This window comes from Panthera pardus, unplaced genomic scaffold (assembly GCF_024362965.1).
Source record: "Panthera pardus isolate Hobbes unplaced genomic scaffold, ASM2436296v1 HiC_scaffold_25, whole genome shotgun sequence".
Lineage (NCBI taxonomy): Eukaryota > Metazoa > Chordata > Mammalia > Carnivora > Felidae > Panthera > Panthera pardus.
The window spans coordinates 47,817,428-47,843,310 of NW_026526821.1; the positions used below are offsets into that span (position 1 = coordinate 47,817,428).

General features: G+C 43.2%; 1 protein-coding gene across 3 annotated transcripts in view; it reads right to left on the bottom strand.

Annotated features, from left to right (window-relative positions):
• CD93 (CD93 molecule) overlaps positions 1 to 24,293 on the bottom strand; it is a 32,242-nt gene extending 7,949 nt beyond the window's left edge. The window contains exons 1-2 of one of the 3 annotated variants that reach the window (XM_053890472.1): positions 22,008 to 24,293; positions 17,092 to 20,249 (exon numbers count right to left, since the gene is read on the bottom strand). In XM_053890472.1, coding sequence (XP_053746447.1) covers positions 20,153 to 20,249; positions 22,008 to 23,920 — 2,010 coding nt within the window. In that variant the 5' untranslated portion in view covers positions 23,921 to 24,293 and the 3' untranslated portion in view covers positions 17,092 to 20,152. Of the gene's footprint in view, positions 1 to 17,091; positions 20,250 to 20,459; positions 21,759 to 22,007 lie in introns of those variants that run through there. The other 2 variants (XM_019462362.2, XM_019462361.2) reach the window with 2 other exon arrangements.
• Between the last annotated feature and the right edge of the window lie 1,590 nt (positions 24,294 to 25,883).

Below are 25,883 nucleotides of genomic sequence, written 5' to 3' on the forward strand. Positions count from 1 at the left end.
ACCCACATTGCCCTGGGCGGCTGTGCCAGCTGCTCCTCATTGTAGCTGTCTTCGATCTCCCACTTTGTATGTCTGTGCCTTTCTTACTCCTTATCAGCACCATGCCCAAGCCACCACTGCTTCACCCTTTTTATTTCCACCACCTGCCATTTCCCTTATCTCATCCATCAAATATATTTATTTTATTCCTCAGTTAATGTTTGTAAGCATGTAAATATACATACATACACATACTTGTGTACACACATGTGCATGCACACACACATAGGTGGTAATCACATATTTATTTTGTTTACTTATCTTCTATCTGCTCCATAGGGTGGGCATCATGTCCATGTTATTTACTTATGCTTAGATGTAGAGCATGATGGCCATCACACATTTTAGGCTTAGAATAGATATCACTTGTTTGAATGAATAATTACTTCTGTTCATCTCAGCCTGTTCTGGTCTTTATGTATTCAAATACTTGAGCTTAAAAGCCTAGCTCAAGCTCCAACATTTAAAAAATAATAAGTCTATTATTTTTATTGCTCTTTTTGGTACATCTGCTTCTCAACTGATTTGTAAGCTCTCTGCAGGCTACAACTAAATCTAATATCCCTATTACAATATTTTATGTATAGTAGGAAATCTTAACCATCTATCAAGTGATTATTTTCTTTTTTTTTAATTTTTTTAACGTTTATTTATTTTTGAGACAGAGAGAGACAGAGCATGAACAGGGGAGGGGCAGAGAGAGAGGGAAACACAGAATCTGAAACAGGCTCCAGGCTCTGAGCTGTCAGCACAGAGCCTGACGTGGGGCTCGAACTCACGGACCGTGAGATCATGACCTGAGCCGAAGTCGGACGCTTAACCAACCAAGCCACCCAGGCGCCCCTCAAGTGATTATTTTCTGTCTAAGAGAAGATTTTTTGTCTTCGTTTTTTTATTTAGCTGACACACTAAATTACATTAGTCTTAGGTGTATAAAATAGTGATTTGACAATTCTATATATCATGCTATGCTCACCACAGTGTAGCTACCCCCTGTCACCATATAGTGCTATTAAGTACCTTCAGTGTACCACTTAGTACATTCCCTGTGCTATACATTTCATCTCTGTGACTTTTTCATTCTATAACTGGAAGCTTGTATCTCCCACCTCCTTCACCCATTTCGCCCATCCAACCAACCAACTCCCTCCCTGCTGGAAACCATCATACAGTTCTCTGTATTTATGGGTCTGTTTCTGCTTTTTATTTGTTTACTTCTTTGTTTTGTTCTTTAGATTTCACATATAAATGAAATCACATAGAATTTATCTGACTTATTTCATTTAGCATAATACCCTCTAGGTCCATTGTGTTGTTAGAAATGGTAAGATCTCATTATTTTTTTATGGCTGAATAAAACTCCATCTGTAAATATCACATCTTCTTTATCCATTCATCTATCAGCGGACACTTGAGTTACTTCCATATCTTGATTATTATTAATAATGTTGCAATAAACATGAGGGTACCTATATCTTTTTGAATTCGTGTTTTCATTCTCTTTGGGCAAATACCAACTAGTAGAATTATTGGATCATATGGTGATTCTATTTTTAATTTTTAAAGGAACTGCCATACCGTTTCCCACAGTGGCTGCACTAGTTTGCCTTCCCAACAACAGTGCATGAAGGTTAGCTTGCAACTGGTTTTACTAGTCAATGTCTCATGCCACTGCAAAACCTTCTCTGATTTTTTTCAGAAATTAAATACATGATGGTTTTAGTAAACTTCAGAATATAGTGCCCACAGGAGCCACAAACATTCAGGGAGGATTTAAAGAAGTACAGAATCTAGAGCTCTGAGGACTTCTGTTTTATCGAACTCTTAGAATATTACTGGATCCTCTCACGGCCCTCCCCCGACACTCCTTCATTTCAGTGCAAGCAAATGAGCAGATTAAACAAGCAAATTCTGGAGGTGAGCTGCCTGGTGTCTTCATGGTGGGCAGGGACAGGGACAGAGCCAGACCTAGGCCTTAGTGAAGTCTGGTGCAGACCCTCTCCAGTCCCTTTCTAGAGCTGACTCTTGGAGCAAGGCCCCTCTCTGTGCCACAGTTTCCTCCTCTGTGCAGTGAGGATGAAAGCCACCTTCAGCAATGTGTCTCAGAACCTGTCTAGGAGAAGATTCTTAATGGCTTTCTCAGCTACATTATACAGTGTTTATAAACTTCTTACCCTTCCATCCTTTGGCACCCACTTACCAATAGTCCAAGTCCTAGGACGCTTCTGGAGATGAGAAGGGCTGCTGAGGTCTTGGATACCAATGGTTACTGGGAGACTCTCACAGGGATCCAGGTGGCAGAAGGAGATGGTGCTGGCAAGGCCAAAGATGAAGAAGGGGATGTGCAAGGAAGAGACAGCATGGGAAGTCCCATTCAACCAGAGAGACAGATAGGCACATTGGCAGAGGGAGACCAGTGAGCTTACTGAGCTCTCGGTACCTGCCTTTGATGCAAGGTTCCATTTCATTTAGCAACTGGCATGAATTTAAAGATCCATTGATTGGTATGTTTCAATCTGTACTTGTTTTGCAGCCAATGTTCTGAGATGTGCACATGTCTGCACACACACACACACACACACACACACACACATACCACATGTACCCTCCCCCATTCTTACCTCCACCAGGCCCCTTCCACACAGTTTGGTATCTACTCTGTCCTAAACTAGCTCTTAATAGATTTCAATCAGAGTAAAATAAAACTCCCTGCTTTCCTTTTTATTGATCCAGGGTAAACAAAGTTCATCTCTTTGAATGATACAATTTATACTGTGCCTAGTAAAATAACCAGAATTGTGTTTCCTTGTTATAGTCTTTCATCAACATCTAGGGAGTGACATGGCTTTAAGAGCAAAGTTATGGGGAATCATATAGGCTTCAGTTTAAATCTTGGTTCTGATAGCTGTGACAATGGACAAATTGCTTAAATGTCATTAAGATTTAATTTCTCTACCTATAAATCGAGCATAATTCATAGTGTCTAGTGCATAATGAAGACATTTAGCACAATACCAAGCATATAGGATGGGCCCAAATAATCATTACTACTATTCGCTCTGTTTTCATGATAGCTAGGACCTCTGAGTCTCGGTTTCCCTTCCCTTTCAAAGTAAAGATAAAAGCCACATCCTAGGGTTAGATGACACAATACAGGTGACACAATCAAAGTTACTCTGAACTCCTGGGTCTGCCTCATGGACATCCAGGATGGGCAGTGGAACCAGGCAGGTGTATGGGAAAGTGTCAGGCATTTGTTACAGAGAAAATAGATGTTGCTGCTTATGCTACTGTCAGCAATTATACTGCTATTAAATTCCTATCCAGACCTTGTTGGCAAGGAATTGTTATGAAGATCCATGGTCCTCAAATCTTAAAGCTTACGGGGATGTATGATCATCTTCAATAATCTATACATCAAGGTCATACAAAACTCCCGGGCAAATCTTCAGTTTTAATCCAAAATTATTGTGTCAAACTTCATTTATTTAGATGGGATATAGGAGGATGTGTTTGTCTTGTTGGGAGAGAAAAAGTGAGTCTGAAAATGTGAAAAAAATTGAATTAGAGAATGTTTTAAATGGCAGTGTGGCAGACACTTTGTGACACCCTCCTTTCCCGATCCACAAGCCCTACACTTTAATGTCCCTTCCAGTGCTTGGGCTAGAGAAGGTCATGTTGTCCAATTCTAGCCAACTGAGCATAAAAACACGTGATGAGTGACTTGGAGGGTTCTTCAAAAATGACAAGCTTAGGATCTGGTTTTGGGAAAACAAAACAAAACACTAGTAATAATACTTCTGGACAAAATATGAAAAACAGCCATTTGAAGGCACTGGGACATGACCAAAACCAGGCAGAAGCTGCAGGGATTTAACCCTTTGAAGAAGGAAATTACTTTGGATGATATCCATGTTATTCATACTTTCCCTGAACATACCCCCAATTCACAGAACGTGGGGTAACTAAAACACTTGTAGGCAGTCTTGTGTTATTGGCTGGAAGTGTCAAAAGATGGATTTCAGGGTTTACACAGCTGGATATTAAGATGGTAATCTTGGAAAACAGGAAGCCACAGGGAAGAGTCCCAGATCATCTAAATATAAGCTCCACTTAAAGCTTTGACTAACCCCATGAAATACATGCAGGAAGGAGAATCCAAGAAGCCCAGTGGAAATTAACAGACAGATGAATGAAAAGGCTGAGCATATATGTCTTCCACTGACCACCACAGGGGAGGCAGAGTTTAAAGTTTAAGTATCACCAAGTTAGGAGGGCTTGGTAAACACCTGGGCTTTTCACTGAAATCCCCCAAAAAGCCATACTTTAGAAGTAAAGATTATATCCCAGAACTAAGGAATTTACTCTAGGATTAAGGGGAGAAAACACAAAATATACATACCCTAATAAAGCATAAAACCAAGTCTTCACAAGTTCTGTGTAATCAACCAAGAATTTAACAGCCTGGTAGAATAAAAGTCAAATTCACAGAACAGAGGGAAATTATACAAACGAGAGCCTCCAAGGTATGTCAAAGTCTGCCATAAAATTTAAAATACTAGATGTAAAAAGAAACAGGAAAAAATGACTCATAATTAAAAAAAGAGAGAGAGAAAGCTATCAATGAAACAGGTGTTAAAATGAGTCAAAAAGTGTAATTAACAGATAAAAACTATAAAGAAACTATTATAAGCATATTCAAAGAGTTAAGGAAAAGATAATCATATTGAGTAAACAATAAATCTCAGCAAATAAATGAAAGCTAAAAAAGGAAATTCTAGTACTGAAAATTACAATATCTGAAATGAAAACTTTACATTATGATATAGGAAATGGTAGGGAGATAAGTCAGTAAACTTATGAATTTGAATATAACTCAGTAGAAATCAATCAGTATGAAGAATAGAAAGATACATAGATTCAGAAAGAATAAATAAAGCTTCAATAATAAGAAATTGGAGTCTTAGATGCAGAGAAGACAGAGAAAGAATGTAACAATAAAGTATTTGATGAAGTATTTCCCAAATTTCCCAAATTTTGTTAAAATTTTAGTTCCAAGAATTTTAGTGAGCCCCAAGCAGGTAAGTACAGAGAAAACCATAATTATGTCTCTTATGGCCAAATTGATGAAAAGGAACAATAGGGGGAATATCTTGAAAGTAGCTAAAGAAAAACAAACTGATCTCTTATCAGAAACAATGAAAACCAGAAGACAATGAGACAATATCATTAAAGTAGTTAAACAAACAATAAAGCTACTGTCAACACAAAATATTATGCCCAGATAAAATATTCGTCAAGGATGGAGAAGAAGTAAATACATTTTCAAATAAAAGAAAACTAAGATAATCCAGTGCTGGCAGATGTGCACTGTAATAGTGCTAAAGGAAGCTCTCAGGTGACAGGAAATGACACCTCATGAAAATTGGGATGACATCCAAAATGGTAAATATGTGAATAATTATAAAAGATAACATTTACTCAACTCCCTCAAAAACAACTGACAATTTAAAGCAAAGACTATGACATTGTATTGTAGGATTTATAAGTTCTGTAGATATAAAACACATGACCAAAAAAATACAAAAGACAGGCATAATAGAATTATACTGTTTTAAGTCCTTGTTATTTCATACAAGGTGGTACAGTATTAATTCTAAATAGACTGTGATTAGATATAATTTCTAAAGCAACAATAAAATAATAATATTCAGGTATATCTGTAAATACCCACGGGAAGTCCGTCTACAGGCTGAAATTTTCAAGCTTGACTATAGGTAATTGCAAAGACTTTAGCTAATGGGTGTCATGGGCGAAGCTGCCCTCCCACAATGGACTTGAGGCATGGCCAGTGCACTGCAGTCTCTGAATGGGGGTGCAGTCAGGACTCAGGACCCCCTGGATGGAGCTGCTCCCTACATATTTGCATTCCTAGCCCTGGATGCCTTCATTCCTAGGTCTGTTTATCTGAGGGCCTGGACAGAGGTCTTTTTCCTGTACCTTGGCTGAGGTTTCCTTATGGGCAAGGCTGGGAGCCAAGGAGAATCTTGAAGACTTTTCCCCACTCTGACTCAGTCCACTCCTAGCCTTCCCCTTCTCTGACTCTACCTCCTCATAACCCATAAAACTTCTGGAGCCTTTTGTTCAGGGCTTCCTCCACAGTGAGACCACTCCCATGCTTGTGTTGATTTAGCTGACCCCTTACCCATGCAACTCCATGGGAGAAAATGGAACAGGGGTTCAGCACTTTCTCCCGTTTTAGATACTTGCATATACTGTCTTAGTAAGTGATTAAAGGCTTCATTGCTTACTTAGTTTTTTAATTTTTTTTAATGTTTATTTATTTTGAGAGAGAGAGAGAAAGCTCAGGAAGGAGAGGGGCACAGAGAGAGGAAGAGAGAGAATACCAAGCAGGTTCCACGCTGCCAGCACAGAGCCCCATGTGGTGCTTGAAACCACAAGCAATGAGACCATTACCTGAGCCAAAATCAAAAGTTGACACTTAACCAACTGAACCATCCAGGCACCCCTCTTTCATTTTGCCTTATTGTTGTTTTAATCAGCTACTCCAACACCTGACAGATTCTCTCTCTCTCTCTTTTTCCAGCTCAGCTGAACTCCTGACACCCAACAGAAAAATAAAAATGCACTAGTAAAATATACTGAAAATTTAAAACTTCTCTTAATGGGTGGAAAGACAAGCCACAGCCTGGGAAATATCATCAAAACAAATATCTGAAAAAGAAATGTTACCCAAAATATACAGAAAACTTTTAAAACTCAACAATAAGACTATAAATAATCCATTTTTTTAAATGGGCAAAAGACCTGAACAGACACTTCATCAGAGAAGATACACAGATAGCAAGTAAGTGTCTGAAAAGACGTTCCACATCATGTCATCAAGGAAATGCAAACTAAAACAACAATAAGATACCACTACACACCTATTAGATTAGCCAAAATCCAGAGCACTAACAATACCACGTGCTGGCAAGGATGTGGAGCAACAGGAGATCTCATCCATTGCTAGTGGAAAGGCAAGATGAAACAGTTTCTTTGAAAAGCAGTTGGGCTGTTTCTTATAAAACTAAACATACTCTTATCATCTGACCCAGTAAGCACACTCCTAGGTTTTTTACCCACCAAATGGTTTGAAAACTTATGTCCACACAAACACCTGCACACAAAAGTTTATATTTTATTGATAATGTAAAACTTGGAAACAACCAGTATGTCCTAAGGTGAACAGATAAACTGTACTACATACTGACAATGGAGTATTATTCTATATTAAAAAGAAATGAGCTATCAATCCATGAAAGACATGGAGGAACTTTAAATAGTAAGCCATAGCATAGCCATATTGCTAAGCCAATCTTAAAAATCTATGTACTATATGATTATATCTATATGACTTTCTAGGAAAAGCCAAACTGTTGAGACAGTAAAAGATCAATTTTTGCCAGGGCTTCAGAGGGGAGGAAAGAGGGAGAGGTGAACAGGTGGAGCACAGGGTTTTTTTAGGGCAGTGAATACTCTGCATGACACTGTAATGATGAATACATGTCATCACACATTTTTCAAAGCCCATAGAATATGCAACAGAAAAAGTGAAATGTTAACTGTGGACTCTGGGTAATAATAATGTGTCAATATTGGCATATCAAGTGTACCAAATGTCCCACATCAATGCAGAATGTTAATAACAGGGAAAGTGTTGGGTTAAGTATTGAAAGATTATACGGGAACTCTTTGTATTTTCAGCTCAATTCTTCCATAACCCTAAAACTGCTCAAAAAAATGTCTAGTAATTAAAAAAAAGAATACTTGATTAACCCAAAATAAAACAAGAAAAGAAAAAAAAAACAGGCAAGAGAGGCAGAAAACAAACAACAAAATGATAGGCCTAAACCTAGTAAACTGATTCCATCAATATGATTTTCTTGAAGCAAAAGTAATGCATTGTGATAGAAAGGAGGGTGTTTGTCTCTGGGGTAAGAAACGACTGGAGGGAGCTTGGGATGTGTGCCAGGTAATGGCATGTTCTGTGTCTTGATTGGAGAGATGATGATAGGGTGTATGCATTCATCAAAACTCATCAGATTGTATAGTCTGGATTGGTACCTTTCTCAGCAGGTAGATCTTACTTCAAAATTTAAAACAAGAAAAGAAAAAGGGACTGCCTTGGTGGGCCATGCCATAAACATGAAGATGAAAGCCACAGGTTGGTGATGAAGGACCAAAAAGATTGGAAGACCTCTGAGAACAGGGGCCCTAGAGTCCCCACCTCTGAACTCTTTATCAAGTGAGAGAAATAAGCATAATGTCAGCCCGGCTTTATTACGTACAGTCAAATTCACTGCTAAATATTGTGAGTTTGCTTCACATACAAGTGGAACCAGAATAAAATACCCAGAACAGATACTGATTCATTTCCATTCATGTAAGAATTATTTGTAATTCATATCTGTTTTACAAAATAGCATATAAGCATTGAGATAAGTGTCTTAAAAGGTGAATTTTTAGTTAGGCTAAACAGCTTAGCTGAAAATCTCTCATCAAACTCATTTCCCCAATGAATATTTATTTATTTATTTATTTATTTATTTATTTATTTATGGTTTGTTTTCTTGTTTGTTCAACTAACTCATGAGTTGATTCTAGACCTTCTGACTCCAAATTTTGAAATAACAAGGCCCAAATGAACTATTTTTTTCTGTGCTCAAAAAGGATAAATGCCTCATGGTGAAGACCATTCATCATGTATCTAAAGTTAACAAACAACACTTAATTTCAGCCACAGACCACTAAGCATCAAATCTAGTCTCTGTGAGCATTAAAGAAGTCATTCTGGGCATCTGGTCTCCTCTGTGCAATGCAAAAAAGTATCTTAATGAAAGGCCATGACTTTCTGGCTGACACTGGTTTCACTTCCAACTTGGCATCTGCAGTAACCAAGAGCTTTTCTAAAGTTGTTTTTACTTATGAATTTTAATAACATAAAAGTTGTTTCCATAGTAAAAAGCTGCTTCCCTAAAAGTACTCGGCTTAAAGCCAAAGGGTAGGGTTTGGCTGGCCATCTCAAAGAAGGAAATGTGTAGTTAGATGATTTACAGAAGTGAAGAAGGGGGGTTGTGATAAAAGAAATAACCCAATAATGGGAAGTCCATATTCCTTATATGGGAGAGGAAAGTGGGTGTGGAGCAGACAAGATATTTTCTTCATGGTATTATTGAATGTTTTGATGGAGGTCAGCAAAATGAAGGGGATTAATATTTCTTGTGCTACCTTGGAGAGAGGTAGAGAGAAGACTGGTCACAGAAGAGGTACCTCCCCAATCATTAAAGCTGAGTGCAAGATATAGACAAGTAACCAGCATTGGAGACAATTCATACGGTTCAAGGCTAACTTCAGAGTCATTCATTTTTTATTACCTCTGCAATAATGAAGCCCAACTCAATCATGGTTCCCTGTTCCATAAAAAATACAGATCACAACTTATAAACTTTTATTTTTATCTATAACATCACTAACCAAGAGTTTAAAGTCAACTTAATGATGGTTTCCAGAGGGGAGGAGCTGGGGAGATGGATGAAATAGGCGAAGGCGATTAAGAGTACACTTTTCATGATGAGCTCTGACTAATGTCTCAAATTGCTGGATCATTATATTGTGCACCTGAAACTAATATAACACTGTATGTTAACTATATTGGAGTTAAAATAAAAAACTTAAGAAATATAAAAAATAAAATAAACTTAATGAGGTGTAATTTATATACAATAAAATGTACCCATTTTATAGGTATGATTTGATGAGTTTTGATAAATACAAACACTCATGTAACCACCACCCAATCAAAACAGAATTTTTTTTTCCCGTGAATTTCCCTCAAGGTCCTTTGTGATCAGTTCTCATTCCACTGTCATATAACCACTGATCTACTTTCTAGCATGATAGAATAGTGTTACCCAGTCTAGAATTTCATAGAAATGGAATCATGTGAGTTATAGTCTCATGTGTCTGGTTTACTCTGCAAAACATAATACTTTTGAAATTTACCCATGTCATTGTTGTGTATAACAAAAGTCTTCCTCCTCTTCTCCTTCTCCTCCTTCACCTCTTCCTCCTTCCCTTCCTTCCTCCTCCTTCTCCTCCTCCTTTTTCCTCTTCCTTTTCGACTTCTTCAGAATATTTCACTGTATGGTAAAAAGCTCAATCTTTATCCATTCACCTGATGATGAATTTTTAGGTAGTTTGCAGGTTGAGCCTCCATAAATAAACCTCCTGTGAGTATCTGTGGTCAAGAGTTTGTATAGATGATGGTTCCATTTCCCTTGAGTAAATATCTAAGAGGAGACTGCTACATCATACATGTGTATTCAGGTTTTTAAGAAAATAGTCTATAGTTTTGAAAAGATTGCTGCATTCCCATGGGCTTACATGACAGCCTCAGTGGAGAAGTAGCCTTTGAGGGCAAGGCACAACTACAGGGTGATTTGCACATGCTTTGTTCCCTCCTCCTCCTTTGCCATACACAAACACATCATTTTGATCCAGATAGAAGATGGATGACCACTCTGAGGATCAGTGAGGGTGTGGTCGTGGGATCTGCCCTCAGATCATGGTGAGTTGCAGGTGGCACGATCTCTCTGGGGATGGCAGGCAGCTTTGTAGAGATTCCAGTCCCAGTACTTGTGTGTGTGTCAGTGTGTGTCTGTGTGTGTCTCTGTATGTGTGTGTCAGGGGAATGCACAAGCTTAAGTATGTTCATTTGGACATAAAATATTATTAAAACTACCCACAATTGCTTCATGCTCCACCTTTCTTATCTTGAATAGGTTGAGAGGACAACCAGTCTAGCTTGTTGCTGGTTGACACTTTTTCAATTATAGCTCCCATTCATGTTAATTGAAGGCAGTGAAACCTAGTGATCAAGACTGACACCACCAGCTTCCATCCCTACTTCATCAGCTGGCATCTGTGTGACCATGGGCAGGTTTCTCACTTCCCTATCTAAAGTGAGAATAGTAATAGGGCCTGTTTCTCAATCAATAAATACTATTTTCACATCCAGTAAGTAGTAAAAGTTAAATGAATGGTTTCCCCTATGTGGTTTTAATAACATGTCACATGAAATAATATATCCAGTTGGTCTTTAATTTAAAGAATATTTATTATTCAACTATGTGTGAAGCACTGTGTGAGGCACAATAAAGATGCAGTCCCTTCCCTCTAGCACCTTATAATCTCTTAGGAGGCCATAGCCACTGAGCCAGCACTTGAGAATTAAGTGATTGAGGACATTAGATAGAACAATCCAGAAAGAGAACCCCTTTCTTAGAGTCCTGATTCCTCCTGAGAAAATCAGTCTATGACTTGTGGAAGAAGGAAGGGGTGTCTCAGCTGGATGTAAGGGACAGGTGAAGATGCTGCCAGTGCTTAACCTGTAGCCCTTAGGCTTTTCACTGTGTGCGGGTCAAGTCCCATCTGCCTGTGCCCCATCCCTGTACCTGATGGCTTCCTCAGCCCTTCTGCCCATATGTTTGGTAGTCTGGAAGTGCCAGCAATTACTCACCACCACCCCTGAGGGCAGCCGCCTCCCCATTACAGACAGGAATCGGTGTATGAATACCCTGGTTCCCTTGTCCTGCAGGTGGAATGACCCCTCTGGGTTTAATACATTTCCTAGAACTTCCATGGTTACATGACTCTACCAATGTTCCTCATACTTCTAAGGAAAGTACTTGCTTTGGAATCCTTGTATCCAGCTCTGCTTTTGGGAGTTGGAGTGAAAGGAGCCTGGAGGCCAGATGGACATTAAGGTGACAGTCCAGGGGAACTGTAGTGAAGGCTTGAGTATAGGCAGAATCCTGAGACAGACACGGTCAGGCTGAGCAGACTGTGAAGGGGCAGTTGATGGTCTCTGCCTTCTGGTAGGGGAGAGAGAGGTCACAGATGTCAAGGGTGCAAACAGGACCACCCAGGGGTGGCATTGGCTCACCCTGCCTGTTATACTGCTCCAATGCCCTGCTCTCTCACCATTCAACACTTATTGAGCACCACTGTGTGCCAGGCCCTGGTCTAGATGCCTGGGGTGTGTCAAAGACCACTGGCCTTCTGGAGCTTGCATATATATAAATATGGATGATAAATAATGCATCGTAATTATGAAAGGAAATTATAAGCTATGTTAGAAGGCATCCAGTGCATTGAAAAAAAGCAGGGCCGAGCAAGCATCCCTGGGAGGCTGGAGAGAAGGAGCATAACCCACTGAGACAGAACAGAAAGGTGGAAAGTATGGAAGAAAAGTCAGGAGACACAGAAAAGAGAACCACCTACAAATTGTTTCCAGAATAAGAGAGTCAAGAGAAAAGACAAGAGGCATGCTCACAATAGTAAGAGAAGAAAATTGCCCTAAACTGAATAAAGCAGAGGTTCTCCAGGAAACAGCAGCAGCTTCACCTGGAAACCTGTCAGAAATGTAAATTCTCGGGCTTCATCCCCAACGTGCTGACTCAGAAACTCTGGGCTGAGGCCAGCTCTGTGGGCTTCAGCATCCCTTGTGGGATTTAGCACCCCTTCAGCACCCCAACACACACATGTTCAAGTTCACAAAGTGCCAGAATAAAGCACCCTCCCGAGATGGGAATGTTCTAGCACAGGCAGGATGGGAAGAAGGACCACATCTGTACACCTGACATGAAACCTCAGAACACAAAAGGAAGTGAGAAAATAATAAAAGCATTCAGCAGTAGAATAGAAAAGAAAACAAATTGCTTGTGAAGGAAAATAATCGTATGACATCAGCCTTCACACCAGGAACAGCCTGCGAGAATGCAAGGGCTCCGTATCTACAGCGTTCCTGAGGATGATAGTTTACAGGCAGTCCCCAACTTACCATCACTCCACCTAGGTTTTAGGCTTTATGACAGTGTGAAAGCAATACATATTCGGTATAAACCACACTTTGAATTTCATATTTTGATCTTTTCCCAGGCTAGTGATATGAGTTACAATCCTCTCTCATGATGCTGGGCAGGGGTAGCTCCTACTCAGCCACACCATCACCAGGGTCAACAAATGGTCCACTGACAACCATTCTGCTTTTCATTTTTAGTGCAGTATTCCATAAATTATATGTGATAGTCAGCACTTTATTATAACATAAGCCTTGGGTTAGTTGATTTGGCTCAACTGTAGGCTAATGTAAGTATTCCAAACATGTTTAAGGTAGGCTAGGCTAAGGCATGATGTTAGGGGGCGGCAGGAGGTCAGGCGTATTAAATGCATTTTTAACTTACAATATTTTCAACTTACAATAGCTTTACTGGCATGAAACCCCATTGTAAATCAAGGAAAATCTGTATATTACAGAAATCATTATCCAGGTAAGCCATCATTCAATCGGGAAAAGAAGTATTTCCAGTAGCACAAGGTTGCAGCAAATCTAGTCTTCAATGGCCCCCTCAGTAAAAGACAGAAAACAACCAACCAGAACACTTGGTATTTAGCTCCACTCCTGTGAAATCCAAGAGCACTTGGAATTAGGGGAGGGGGAGTGGAGAAGGAGATCATGTACAATTCGTAGCATCTAAATAGGTGTTGATCATAAAAATGTATAGAAATCAAACAGTAAAATTCAGATGCAGTGAAGGTGGGTGATAGTGTTGGAGGTTAGTGTAGTTTGAGAAGAAGAGAGAAGAAATCACAGATTGCTACGATTCTTGTCATTTCTTTTTTCAGGGAGAAGGATATAGCTATTAATTAGCATTAGATATCAATGGAGAAATACAGGTTTAAGTATATGAGGCAAAAATTGAGATGAATCATTTGAAGAATACAATCAGTCCTTACAAATTTCCATACTATTAAGGTAGAAAATAGACAAAGAAATGTCAATCAAGCCAATAATTGATTAAAAAGAGAGAAAAAGAGAGAGAGAAAGAGAATAGAAGCACCAAAAACACATTAAAAATAGAATAAACAAAATAAGCTGCTGCAAATTTACTAGTAATCTCAGTAACTGTGAATAGGTTAAATCTCCCATTAAAAGACAAAGATTTTTGATTGGATAAAATGAGGGGGAAATCCAGCTTTGTTTTTACAAGAGACAAACTAAGGAGACACAAAGAAGCTGAACATTTGTTTTTAATTTTTTAAAAATGAAAAAGTATTCAACAAATGTAACCAATTAATCAGGTATATCAGTTGTGATAGACAAAATATAATTGATATGAACTTGTTAAGAAAGGTATACTTCATATTGGTAAAGCATCTGACAAATACATATCAATCACTTAACCACACAGTTTTAAGTAGAAAGCAAAACCGGTAGAAAGGTCAGCAAAGTCACACCACCATGAGAGAAGATGACAGGGACAAAGTCAATGGAAGAGCCTGATGTGGTCAACATGCAGAACCTGCACGCAGTGCCCACACTGTGACCAGAGAAGGCAGGCCAGGATGCCCAGAGGTCATCTGCTTGGGGTGCCCATGCTGTGACCATAGGAGGCAGGCTGGTACGTCCAGGGGTCATCAGCTTGGGATGCCCACACTGTGACCAGAGAAGGCAGACCAGGACGCCCAGGTCATCTGCTTGGGAGGGCAGATGATAGCTTTGACAAGAAAGTGAAACACTTGATTTGTGACATAATGTTTTTGGGAAAGGAAGACCCTGGTGAAACAGGGTAAAAGGCACAATTATTTGCTCTACCTCACAAATTTTATTATTTTCATTTGTTATTTGAACATAGAAGGATTTCTACAGCACACAAGTCATCAATCAGCTTAACATTATGATATGAATTATGTGGACAGGCATAAAACGTGAAGTGGGAGAGATAAGCAGTGCTTCGCAGGAAGAGCTGGCAGGATCATGATACAAAGGGCATTGGTCTTCATCCAAACTCGGCGAAACAGAGCTATGCCTTCTGTGAGTGTGGTCAAGGAGGTTACAGATGGCAGTGAGGACAAATGGCCCCCAAATATCTCAAACTGAAGTGGAGATGTGTGAATGGTGACCCAATGACCTTGCTGAGTCATCCTTTACCTTGCTGTTCTCTCTTTCCCTCTCTCTCTCTCTCTCCCTCCCATCTCTCTGCTCTCTCCTTTTTTTAAATCTCTGTTTCTTCTATTCCTTCCTTCCCTTCTTGCATTCCTTCCTTTCTTTCTCCTTCATTCCTTCCCTCCATTTCTTCCTCCTTTCTTCCCTCTCCTTTCTGTCTGTCTGTCTCTCTCTTTCCTTCCTTCCTTCCTTCCTTCCTTCTTTTTTTTTTTTTAACGTTTATTTATTTATTTTTGAGACCGAGACAGAGCATGAATGGGGGAGGGTCAGAGAGAGGGAGACACAGAATCCGAAACAGGCTCCGGGCTCTGAGCTGTCAGCACAGGGGCCCGATGCGGGGCTCGAACTCACGGACCGCGAGATCGTGACCTGAGCCGAAGTCGGCGCTCAACCGAATGAGCCACCCAGGCGCCCCCTTCCTTCCTTCTTTCTAACCACGCAGTTGAATTCTATGGACCAGTTTCAACCAGAAGAGAAGATCAACATCCAAGTCAATGGTGACAGATTTCAAATAAAAACCCCAAAACTAGAATTTGGGGTTGGGCAGCAGCTCAAGGTGCTGCAGTTGTGGGGACCCAGAGGCTCAGGTGAGGACATGTATGTGCAGCCCCATGAAGAGCATCCTGTCAATTCAGGCTCCCTGGGAGTGGTTGCTGGCCTCATGGGTTATCCTGGCTCTTTCATTTCTTTGCTCTCCTTTGCTCACTTTTCACCACTTACCTGTCCATCATTTCCTCCACAAAGGATGGCCTGGGGGTATAAGGAAGCTGTGAAGGGCTAAAGGAGACTTAGAGTATGCGGGTTTATTTCCTGTGCTCTGTCCCCTCTTACTGAATAAATTTAAGAGTAGGTTGAGAACTTGATATGTTCATCCATCCATGTTAAACTCCCTGGTGTGTGCATGATATATATGTGAGTCTTGTATTTTAATCTACATGTCATCTGTTACAAATGGACTTTGTTGTGCAATAAATATAACTCTGTATAAATTGAATTCCCTTGTAAATGATTCATATTTGAAATATTTATCTAATATTTGTTATTTTAGTTAGCAGATAGCAAAAGTCACCAAGAGACGTTAAATTTGGCATTTTTGTTCATGGGCTTTTCATAAATTAGGAAACACCAGCCTTGGGTTTTTCTGTATGAAAGAGAACAATGTTGAAATTGTGGTGTGTGTGTGTGTGTGTGTGTGTGTGTGTGTGTGTGTTGGGGAGCAGCGATGGTTGTTTATGTTAAGATATAATTTCCAAATGTATTTTGTCACTCACTGGACTGCTAACAGGATCAGCTTTCTTTAACTCTAAGAAACGAATGGTCATCGCACGTGTCCTGTCCGTCTTCAGGACAGCAGGATCCTATCCAAGCCCTGTTCTTACCCAGCACCATCCAAGAGGCAGGCAGGCTCAGATCTGAACACCTGCTGCCCTGGCATCCAGCCACAGTGAGATTCGTGCAGCCAAGCTGGAGGGGATCAGGTTTGCCTGTCCAATGAGTTAAACAAACTGAAAAGGCTTTGCTGACAAAGTGGTGACAAATGCTCCTATGCTAATTAGGGAATGGTGTGCTCACATCACAACAGTTGTACATGTTTAATCCTGCACCAGGTGTCCCCTGTGGAGTTAAAATGATGTGGGGAATTAAACAGGCAGAGAGGCATGGGGCAGTAGACTCCAGGTCAGAAGAAAATATCTGGAAGCATGGAGTCCGGCCTGGCTGGGTTCAGCAGCTAGAACCCAGGACACTCTGTGGCCCCATCCCTCTGAATGTCCCTGTTCCTGTGGACAGGGCCTTGCCCCAACCTAGCTGCTTTGGGGTCAGTATCACAACCAGTAGGTAGAGATGCAGAAGTGGAGCAGCCAAAGTACATTTTTTTAGCAGCTCTTTGAGAAGGGAAACAGATATGCTTAATGGCCATGAATGTAAGTCCTGCAGTGTATCTTGAGTTGTTATGAAATAGATTGAAACAAGGTGACAACAACTGCAGTCCAGAGTTTATTAGGTTAGGCATGTGACATAAAACACAAAGGACGGCAGGCTTGCTGCTTGTCGAGGCAGACTCGATATGGCCCTTGGTTTCTCAGAGTTCCGAGGCCCTGTGCATCAGCCAAGCCTGCCCTCCCCCTGCCTGGGAAACAGTCGGGCCCAGGACAGAAAGACGCCCTGCACAGAAATCCCACGATGGCAGAATTAGTGGAACAAATTTCAAATACACAGATTTAAAAATACTAAATTCTCATCTAGCATTTGTGAAGTGATGACTGACATTTACAGTCCCATTGAGTGTCATAGAACAAGGCCTTGCAAACAACCTAATTCAAGCTTCAGTCAAATGTGCACCAAGAACCCAGTCCAGAAGAATGTTGGGCAAGATTTGTGGAAAGGAAATGCTTGCCCCCTTACAGATAAAGAGGAACAATGTGAGAAAGATATTCTAGAGTTTCTTCCTAGAGTAGATGCGCATGATCCCCAAGAACAGGTCAAAACACAATTCACTTTTTAAAAAAGCACTTCAGCGTGTATTAGTTTTGAGAATCTGGAACAGAATATGGTATTTGATTACAGAATATGTGGAGAATTCTGATTATCGGCTTTTTTGTTTGTTTGTTTTGGTTGACAAATGCCACAAACCACATGGCTATAAGCAGTAGGTTTTGCAGCCAGACAGGGACAGATGTTTTCAAGGATCATATCTCGGATTCCCATGCTAATCTATTGTTTAAGGTGATGGAAACATGGAGGGGACATTACACCATTTTGCAGCTGCTAGAAAGCCATGCTTTCCTGTTTTCCTGATTTAGACAATGGAGAAGCTAAGGAGAAAAATAATAGGAAAAGGCTGTCCTATATTTGCTTTTAAAAATGTGTTACTTTGAATGTAGTACATTTTTGGGAATCAAAACTCCTCTGTTCTCAGTTTTCACAGAAACGTTTATGGGAAAGAGGGTTGGAATAAAATCAGCTAATGATCACATCTATATTTTCCAAAGGTAACGTTCAGTGATAAAAGTGCAGGTGCCACCAGAATGAGTTCAAACAGGGGCTCCTGACTGAAACATAAGAATAGTAACACACATGTGTGTGTTTCAGGGACAAAGATTCATTTCCAACTTAATTCTTCCTGTACTGTGCACATACAACGCTCACATACATGTTTAACTTTTTATTCCACCTTTTTGTCTAATCACGGACAGGATGTTAGCCTGCATCCCTCCCGTTCTTAAGGCAGAACCCACTTAAGTCACCCACTTGATGCTGAAGGGAAAACACGATGTGGATGTGTGGTGCCAGATGCCACAATTATGATGATCAGGCATGTGGGTGAACCAAAGGGACACCTGCAAGGCCATCTTTTGCCTCAAGGTCATGATGTTGAGCAGGGGTGGGTGCATCCTACAAAAGACCTCACTGGGTCCAACTCTTTCAAAGGCATTTTCAGATAATTGTCCCACCTTTGCTTTTTACACTCCTCAGATTCTGGAGCGAGGCTTGTCCAGCATCACATGTTCAAATGAACAAGAAAAAAGAGCAGTGATTATCTCTAAGTTCGGGAATGAACATAGTGGGCTGCATGTTTTAGGAGTCATTCTCCCCTTCAATTATCTGCCTTGGGAGATGGAGAGAGGGGAGAGGGTGAGTTTCTTCCTAATATAAATTGTCCAAGAGCATCCTAGAATTATTGAACTATGGGAAATTCTATTTGGGCAAAAGTATCCATTGTCTTTAAGCCTGTTGCCAAATGGACCTGTCACCCTTTCTCCATCACCCTGGCCGTTCTGCTGCTCTGCAGGTCAGGGACAGAACAGCCCTCAGTCTGCCCCAGCCCAGCCCAGGCACACAGTTGGAGGAGTCTGTGCACAGCAGAGTCTACCTCTCCCATGCTCCAACCCCTCCATTTCTCAGGCCGTGTCATGGCCGAGCCACCCGGGGAGCTTCTGTATATATAAATGGACAGTTTGCCGGCAACTAGTTTGTCAATGGCCATGTGGCCAGTGGTTCATCCACTGCTGGGTCCCCATCTCCCCAAACAGTAGTTCACATCCCTCATACAAAATGGCAGCAGAATCAAAGGGGAGAACAGTATTTGTTTGAGGCCAGTGGTTTTCATCAGATAAGATCATCCAATTCAGGGATCTTGGCCACTGGTTGGAGCTTCCGGGAGAGAAGGTAGGGCTCATCTGCTCACGAACGGACTGATTCTGCTAGAGGGGATTTGGGGAATTATTTATCGGTCCATTTCTCCCCTTGTGTGTTTCACAGTGGGTATCTACAGTCTGCCTGTCATCAGGGATAGGGCTTCACATTCCCACGCACAGAGGGATTTGAACACAAAAGTCAAAAATGGGGCTGGGCAGTAGAAGAAGTCAGACTCTGTAAAAATGAGAGAGCATGTTTGAGGACCTCAGCCAGTACAAGGTCCCACAGGCCCTCAGAGGGACTTAGGGGAAGCCTAAATAGGAATGTCTTCTTTCCCCTAGTGATAAGGGTAGAACTGTAAAAGCCTGGAGGCAAAGCTGTTGAATTTGCAGTTAGTTCAAGTAAGTGCACATATTGTCAGCAATGTCTCTGGCCAGCTCTGAGTAGTGGTGTGGTTGGTTCCCACACAACAGACAGCCAAGGGTCCTGGGGCCAGTGGATATAAGCCTTTGTCTCCTGAGTGTTACACACCAGTATTTCAACTGAAATCTAAATAATATTAGATGTCTTTAAAAAGCAAAGTTCCAAACACCTTGCTAAGTCCTCCAAAACCTTCATCTTTCTGTATACTCACTCCTTCAGTTACTCTTTTTCCAAAAAAAAAAAAAAAAAAATCTGAACTATAGAATTTACATTTCAATATTGGCAAAAGGATATTTACTTAACTCTGAGGGCCAGCTGTTCACCTGGCAGCTCTTCCTGCCCCAGGTGTCCTCCTCTGGAACAGATGTGTTTCTAAGGCAAAGCCAGAAACAATAGGGCACCCTGGTTTTGAGAGGCAGACTTGGGAATCCCCGGAAGGAAACACATTCCTAATCTGTTCTGCGTGGTGACAGCAACAAGCCTTCAGGTGACCTGAGTCCTCCTGGTGCTACTCAAGCGGTTGTGGGCAGAGAGGAGGGCGCTTGTTGGGATGAGCGCTGGGTGTTGTATGGAAACCAATCTGACAATAAATTATATTAAAAAAATTAAAACTCCTCTAATATAAAGTAAAAAAAAAAAAAAAAAAAAAAAGCTCTGATCATCGGTGAATCCCACGGCTACTTTCCAGTGACCCAGGCAGAACCACATGAGGAGACAGTGCTCTCCACCATTACCTCAGGAGGGGAAATCTTCACAAGCAAGCATTTAAAAAGGAGGATATAAATTAAAATTGCTTCAGGCAGTTTTTATGGTTGCAAAAGATTTGAATTATTCTTTTTCTCTCTCCTTCTCTTCTCCCCCGCTTTTTTAAGAACAAGAGAAAAATATGACAAATGTTCTTTAAGCAGCACAGGGCCAGCGTCCCTCCTGTCTGGTCCCTGACCTGATTGCAAGCTATAGCCACAAATCAGGAATCACACCCTCAGGAAGCAATACCAACTGTGAGCTGTGTTAAAATGCTTTATGATGCCAGCTTTCAAAGCTCAGCATCTCATCTCCCTCATACAGTGTTAACAGTCAGAATGAGAGACTTCTAGGGGCTTCATCCATCTACAATCAGAGCATTTAAATCCAGAGCACAATGCAGGGAAGGCAGGTGGCATAGGAGAGACGACTCTGACTTTTCTCCTTGTGGGTGTTCACCTCATCAATAGTGTGTGTTAACACAAGTGCATTTAGATGGATTGATTCAAGTATTTGTGAAACAAACCCCAGGCCTCTCTCTCCAGCTCTTTGGATTACTGGCTTTCAAAAACACTTTCAACTCACTTCATCCTTCTCCCACACTTTCCAGACTTCACTTGCAAAGAAACCCAAAACTATTAGCAATGTTAAGAACTAAGAAATGCAATTTGTAAACTTCCAGCATCCTTGCTACTTGAGCAGTCCAGGGTACTATGGTCATTCTGGAGGATTTCAACAAGGTCAAGCTTATCAGGGCTTGTGATGGGAAAATACATGAATGCAAATGTAAAGAAATGTTTCCAGTCCTCAATATGTTCCTTTTGACAAAAAAAGAAAAGAAAAGCTTTTTACATCATTAAACAATGATTTAGTCTCTGTTATACCAAAAGGAACAAATCATTTCAACCCTAATTAGCATTAGCAGACAGCCTTTTCTCCTCAGATGTTCAAGCGAGCAGGGAAGCAGTTTAGAAGGAGCCCCATTAGCACCTGATTTGTAACTCACTCATCCAGAATCAGTGAGAAATGTGAAATTGGTCACATTTGAATTTGCAAAGGGAAAGTGAGTAAGAATTGTTAACATCCACAAAATTCCAGAAATCACATGCCAACCCATTGCTTCTACTTCAGGATTACCACGCACAAGTAGAAAATACCTGTATATTCCAAGGTGCTAGGCTTTTAAGAATGTTTACAACTGTTTGCTAAGATTCCAGTCCAGTCTTTGGGAAGGATGTGGGTCGCCCCTTCCGATGGGGTGTGGAAAGCTCTGAGGATGGTGATGGCCGACTGTCAGTGTCCCTGGGGCTGCCTCACCTTTCAGCAGTCCGTCCCTGGCGTTGGACTATGAGAAACAATGATGACAGTATTGGAAGCCGCTTTGACCCGCCTTGCACATCTAGACCCTGGGAGAAACCCGCGTGGTCCACGTACCAGGCAGGGAAAGAGCCTCAGTGAGTGCCTCTGGGCCAAAGGGTTTAGACAGCGCCTGCCCCTTGTGCTCCGCCTGCTTTGTATGGTGGTCCTTGCCCTCCCGCCTCCCTGCACCTGCCCACCCTCCTGCCCCCTGTAGGTGATCTGAGGCCTCCTTTACCTGTACTGATTCTCCAAGGCCCTGTTCTCAGCCCGCTCTGGAGCCCAGGAGTAGCTGTCAGCAGCGTTCTGGGGCTTTTTCTCCTTCTCCTCCTCCCTCTTTGCTTTCCGCTTGCGATAGACCAGAAGTCCAAGAGCCAGAGCTAGTAAGAGTAAGATGGCTACCACTGTGCCCAGGATATAGAACAAAAGCAGCTTTTGCCCATCGGTGCCGTTGTCACTTTGTTTGGCCTCATCCATATTCTCCCCACGATCTGTGGTAGCCTTGGGGTGATGGGTGATGGGCTCCATCCATTCACCAGGGGGCCCACTGGGAGCCAGCATGTCAGGCGCAGTCAGGGTGGTGGGAGCCTCAGATGGGAGGGAGGGTCTCTTCATGGTGGGTGGCTCCTTGGAGGTGCCCTCGGAGTCCCCGGTGGGCCTGGATATTGTGGAAGAATACACAAGATTCCCCTCTCTATCTCCCATATCCTCTCCCTGGGGAGGCCCAGTCTGTGGTGCCAGAGACGTGGACCCTGCGGTACATGAGACCCCATCTGGGCCCAGCTCCCAGCCCGGCAGGCAGCTGCAGCGGAAGGACCCCTGCGTATTGAGGCACAAGCCCTCACAAAGGCCATGCTCTGGGCCCTCACACTCGTCCACATCCAGGCACTGGGTGCCATCCTCCCCAGCCAGGACATAGCCCTCCTTGCAGAAGCAGTGGAACGAGCCATCCGTGTTAGTGCAGTCCTGGGAGCAGGGCGAGTGACCAGAGGCACACTCGTCCACATCCTGACAGGCCTCCTCCCCAGGGCCACGGGGCTCGTAGCCCACCCAGCACTCACAGTGGAAGCCCCCAGGGGTGTTGACACACTCTTGTGGGCAGGGGGAGTCCTGGCACTCGTCCACATCCACACAGTCCTGCTGACTTGAGTCCAGCTGGTAGCCTTGGGGGCAGAGACACGTGTAGTTCTTCCTGTGGGGTCCCAGGACACAGGTGGCTGCCCCTTTGCAGGGACTGGAGCTGCAAGGGTTCCGGGAGGCACAGGTCACTAGGTCATCCAGCAGCCTGAATCCCGGCCGACAGCCACAGCGGAAGGAGCCATCACCACCCTCGAAACAGTCTTGCTGGCAGCCCCCGTTGTTGAAGCTGCAGCCGTACTTGGGGCTAACACAGAGGGGGCCTGAGCTGCCCCAGTCGAACACATCTGAGGCCTTCTCCTTACACAGGAAGTAATGCTCCCGACCCTCGTCCCCATCCCCACAGGCCACGTTAGCCACAGAGGCGAAGGGCACAGTGTCCAGGGAGGAGCTGGTGGCCTGGAACGGGGTCCTGTATTCCACCCGGCCTGGGCCCCCCAGAGCCAGAGGCTGGCACATGCCTTTGAAACTGAACTTGCACACAAAGCCCTCGATGTTGCTTCCAGGAGAGTTTGGGGTCCCACAGGGGCCCTCAGACCATTTGGAGAGGTGGCTGGCATGAGACGGCAGAGACAGATAGAGCAGCAGGGATACACAGCGCCTAGAGACACAGGAGCTCCTGACCTCCCTGTTCCAGTTGGTGTAAAGTGTGTCTTCCCCGCCGCCCACCCAGCTGAAGCCTTTCAGCGGCAAGCTGGAGTCTAAGCACTTTGCCTTTTCGCGCTGGAGCCCGATCCAGAACTTGCCCATCCGAGCTTCTAGGGCCTCCTCCAACTCCAAGAGCTGGGCCAGGGCTCGCTGGATGTTCCAAGCCTCCTCTTCACTCTTCACGGTGGCCAGGTTTCCCCCATTCTTGCTGCAGTGACTCTGGGCCTCGGCCGCACTCAGCTTGCCCCAGTGGGCTGTGTAGCAGGCATTCCCCGCGCACACCACAGCTTCCCCGGGAGCTCCAGCCCCCGCCCAGGGCTGGCCCAGGAGCAGCAGCGGCAGCAGCAGGCCGGCAGAGGTGGCCATTATGGCCCCGTGTCCCCTTCAGCGGGAGGCTGGCAGCCGTGCAGTGACAGCAGCTGAGCTGAGAGGAGAACTGAGGGCTCCGACGCAGACGTTCTGGCACAGGGAAGAACACAAAGACCGAGGGCTTTTCACATCCCCCTGACCCAAGGCGCATCCTGTACTGTTGTACTTCTTATTTCTCACCGGATACTGGGGCTTCCTGCAGTGAATAGTTTTCTGACTCCTGTTGCCTTCATCACGGTTTTGTTGTTCGTAAAAGAGGTCAGGCGGCTGTGTTGGGTCCCTGGCTAATCGCTGGGGAAATGCAGAGGCGTGGGGGCAGACCGTTGCAGCTGGGAGACACCCTTCTGTTTTATTTGGGCTCCCTTGTCTTCCCCATCTGCAGGAGGAACTTAAATGGCATGCTACAGAGTGAGTGGAGACTTTTGGGGACTAAGAACTTGAAAAAGCTCACTTAGTAACCCATAATAAAATTCCACTTTGGTTTGCAAACAGCCAGAAGAGAAAAAAAAAAATTCTCAGACTTGAGACATGAGGCCACGGATGGTTATAATTTTCAGCCTTTTTTAGAAGCAAACTGGATTTTTCTTCTGCCTATCTCATGTTCCCTTTGGCTTTGGAAGTCTTTTTTCTTTTATCCCCCCATCATGAACTTTAAATAGATGGGCAGTTTTTAAATAGGAACCGGGCCGTGGGAATCACAGAGTGTCTAACACAATGCCAAGCTCCTAAAGAACATTAAAATAAATAGGGTGAAATTTGGCAGTTTTCAGGGTTTTGTGGTGCATATATTGTGTTGTGAGGTGGCAGTGTCACAAAAAGGCATCAGAAAGAAAAAAAGAAAATGCTTCTGGCCTCATGGCCCTGGACTGGCACTCCTGTCTCCCAGCTCAGGGTTACCAGGAAGGGCCAGAGTTCTGAGAATCCTGGTCACGGCAGGCCCCTTCCGCTCAGCAGCTCATCAAAGGCCCTTGAAGAAAACAAAGGGTGTTCCTCCTGCAGTTCTTCCTGCAGATGTGTTACTCACTGGCGCTGTCTTTGGTTGGGGCACTTCCCCTAGAAGTAGACCCTGACTCAAGGACTGGGGACAAGTCATTCATTTGAGAGGGCAGGTCAGGCAGGGAATGGGGGGCACCAACACAGGGTGCCTGAGTGCATAGGTGACACTGGGGCTCCTGCACCGTGGTCTCTGGAACACCTTCATCAGTTTTCTGAGCCAAGGAGAGGGGACTGTGGCAGCTCTCCTCCAGCCCCTTTCCTCACTGGAGGCAACAAGTTCTTGGCACTCTGGGCTGACAGGAATAACCTAGCTGGCCAGAGGGAGCACTGAAGAGAATTGCAGGGAGCTGCCAAGGGGCTATGGGCATGGCACCAGTGTCTGCTACATCGGCCCTCCACAGAGATCTGAGTTTAGGGTGTTGTGAAGATAATGAACTTGCTGGCTTTCGCCTCCCCAAGGCATGCAACGCCCATCTCAGACTCTTGGACACTCATCAGAGGTGTTCCTTATGTTCTTATTTTAATAAGATATTTGAGATAGTCCAGAGATTCTCTCCCAGAACCCATAGGATACTCCTGTGTTCTTTGATGCCATCTATCTACCCACTCACCTATCCATCCGTCCATCCATTCACCCGTCCATCTAACCACCCACTCATATATCCAACCATCCATCCATCCATCCATCCATCCATCCATCTATACACCCACTCACCTATCCAGCCACCTAGCCAATGTTATTTAAGCCTCCAGCATGCACTGGGCTGGGCACAGGGATTACAGGAGGGAACTCCTACCTTCATGACCCTTGAAGTCTGTTATATTAGATAGCTATGAACATGTTGAACAGTTGTAGCTATGACACGTACACAGGGAGAAGATGAGGGTGTCAGCCGAGATACTGACTTGGTTGGGAAGTGGGAAGTGGGAAGTGTGACAGTCTCCTCTGATGGAGAATGGCAGT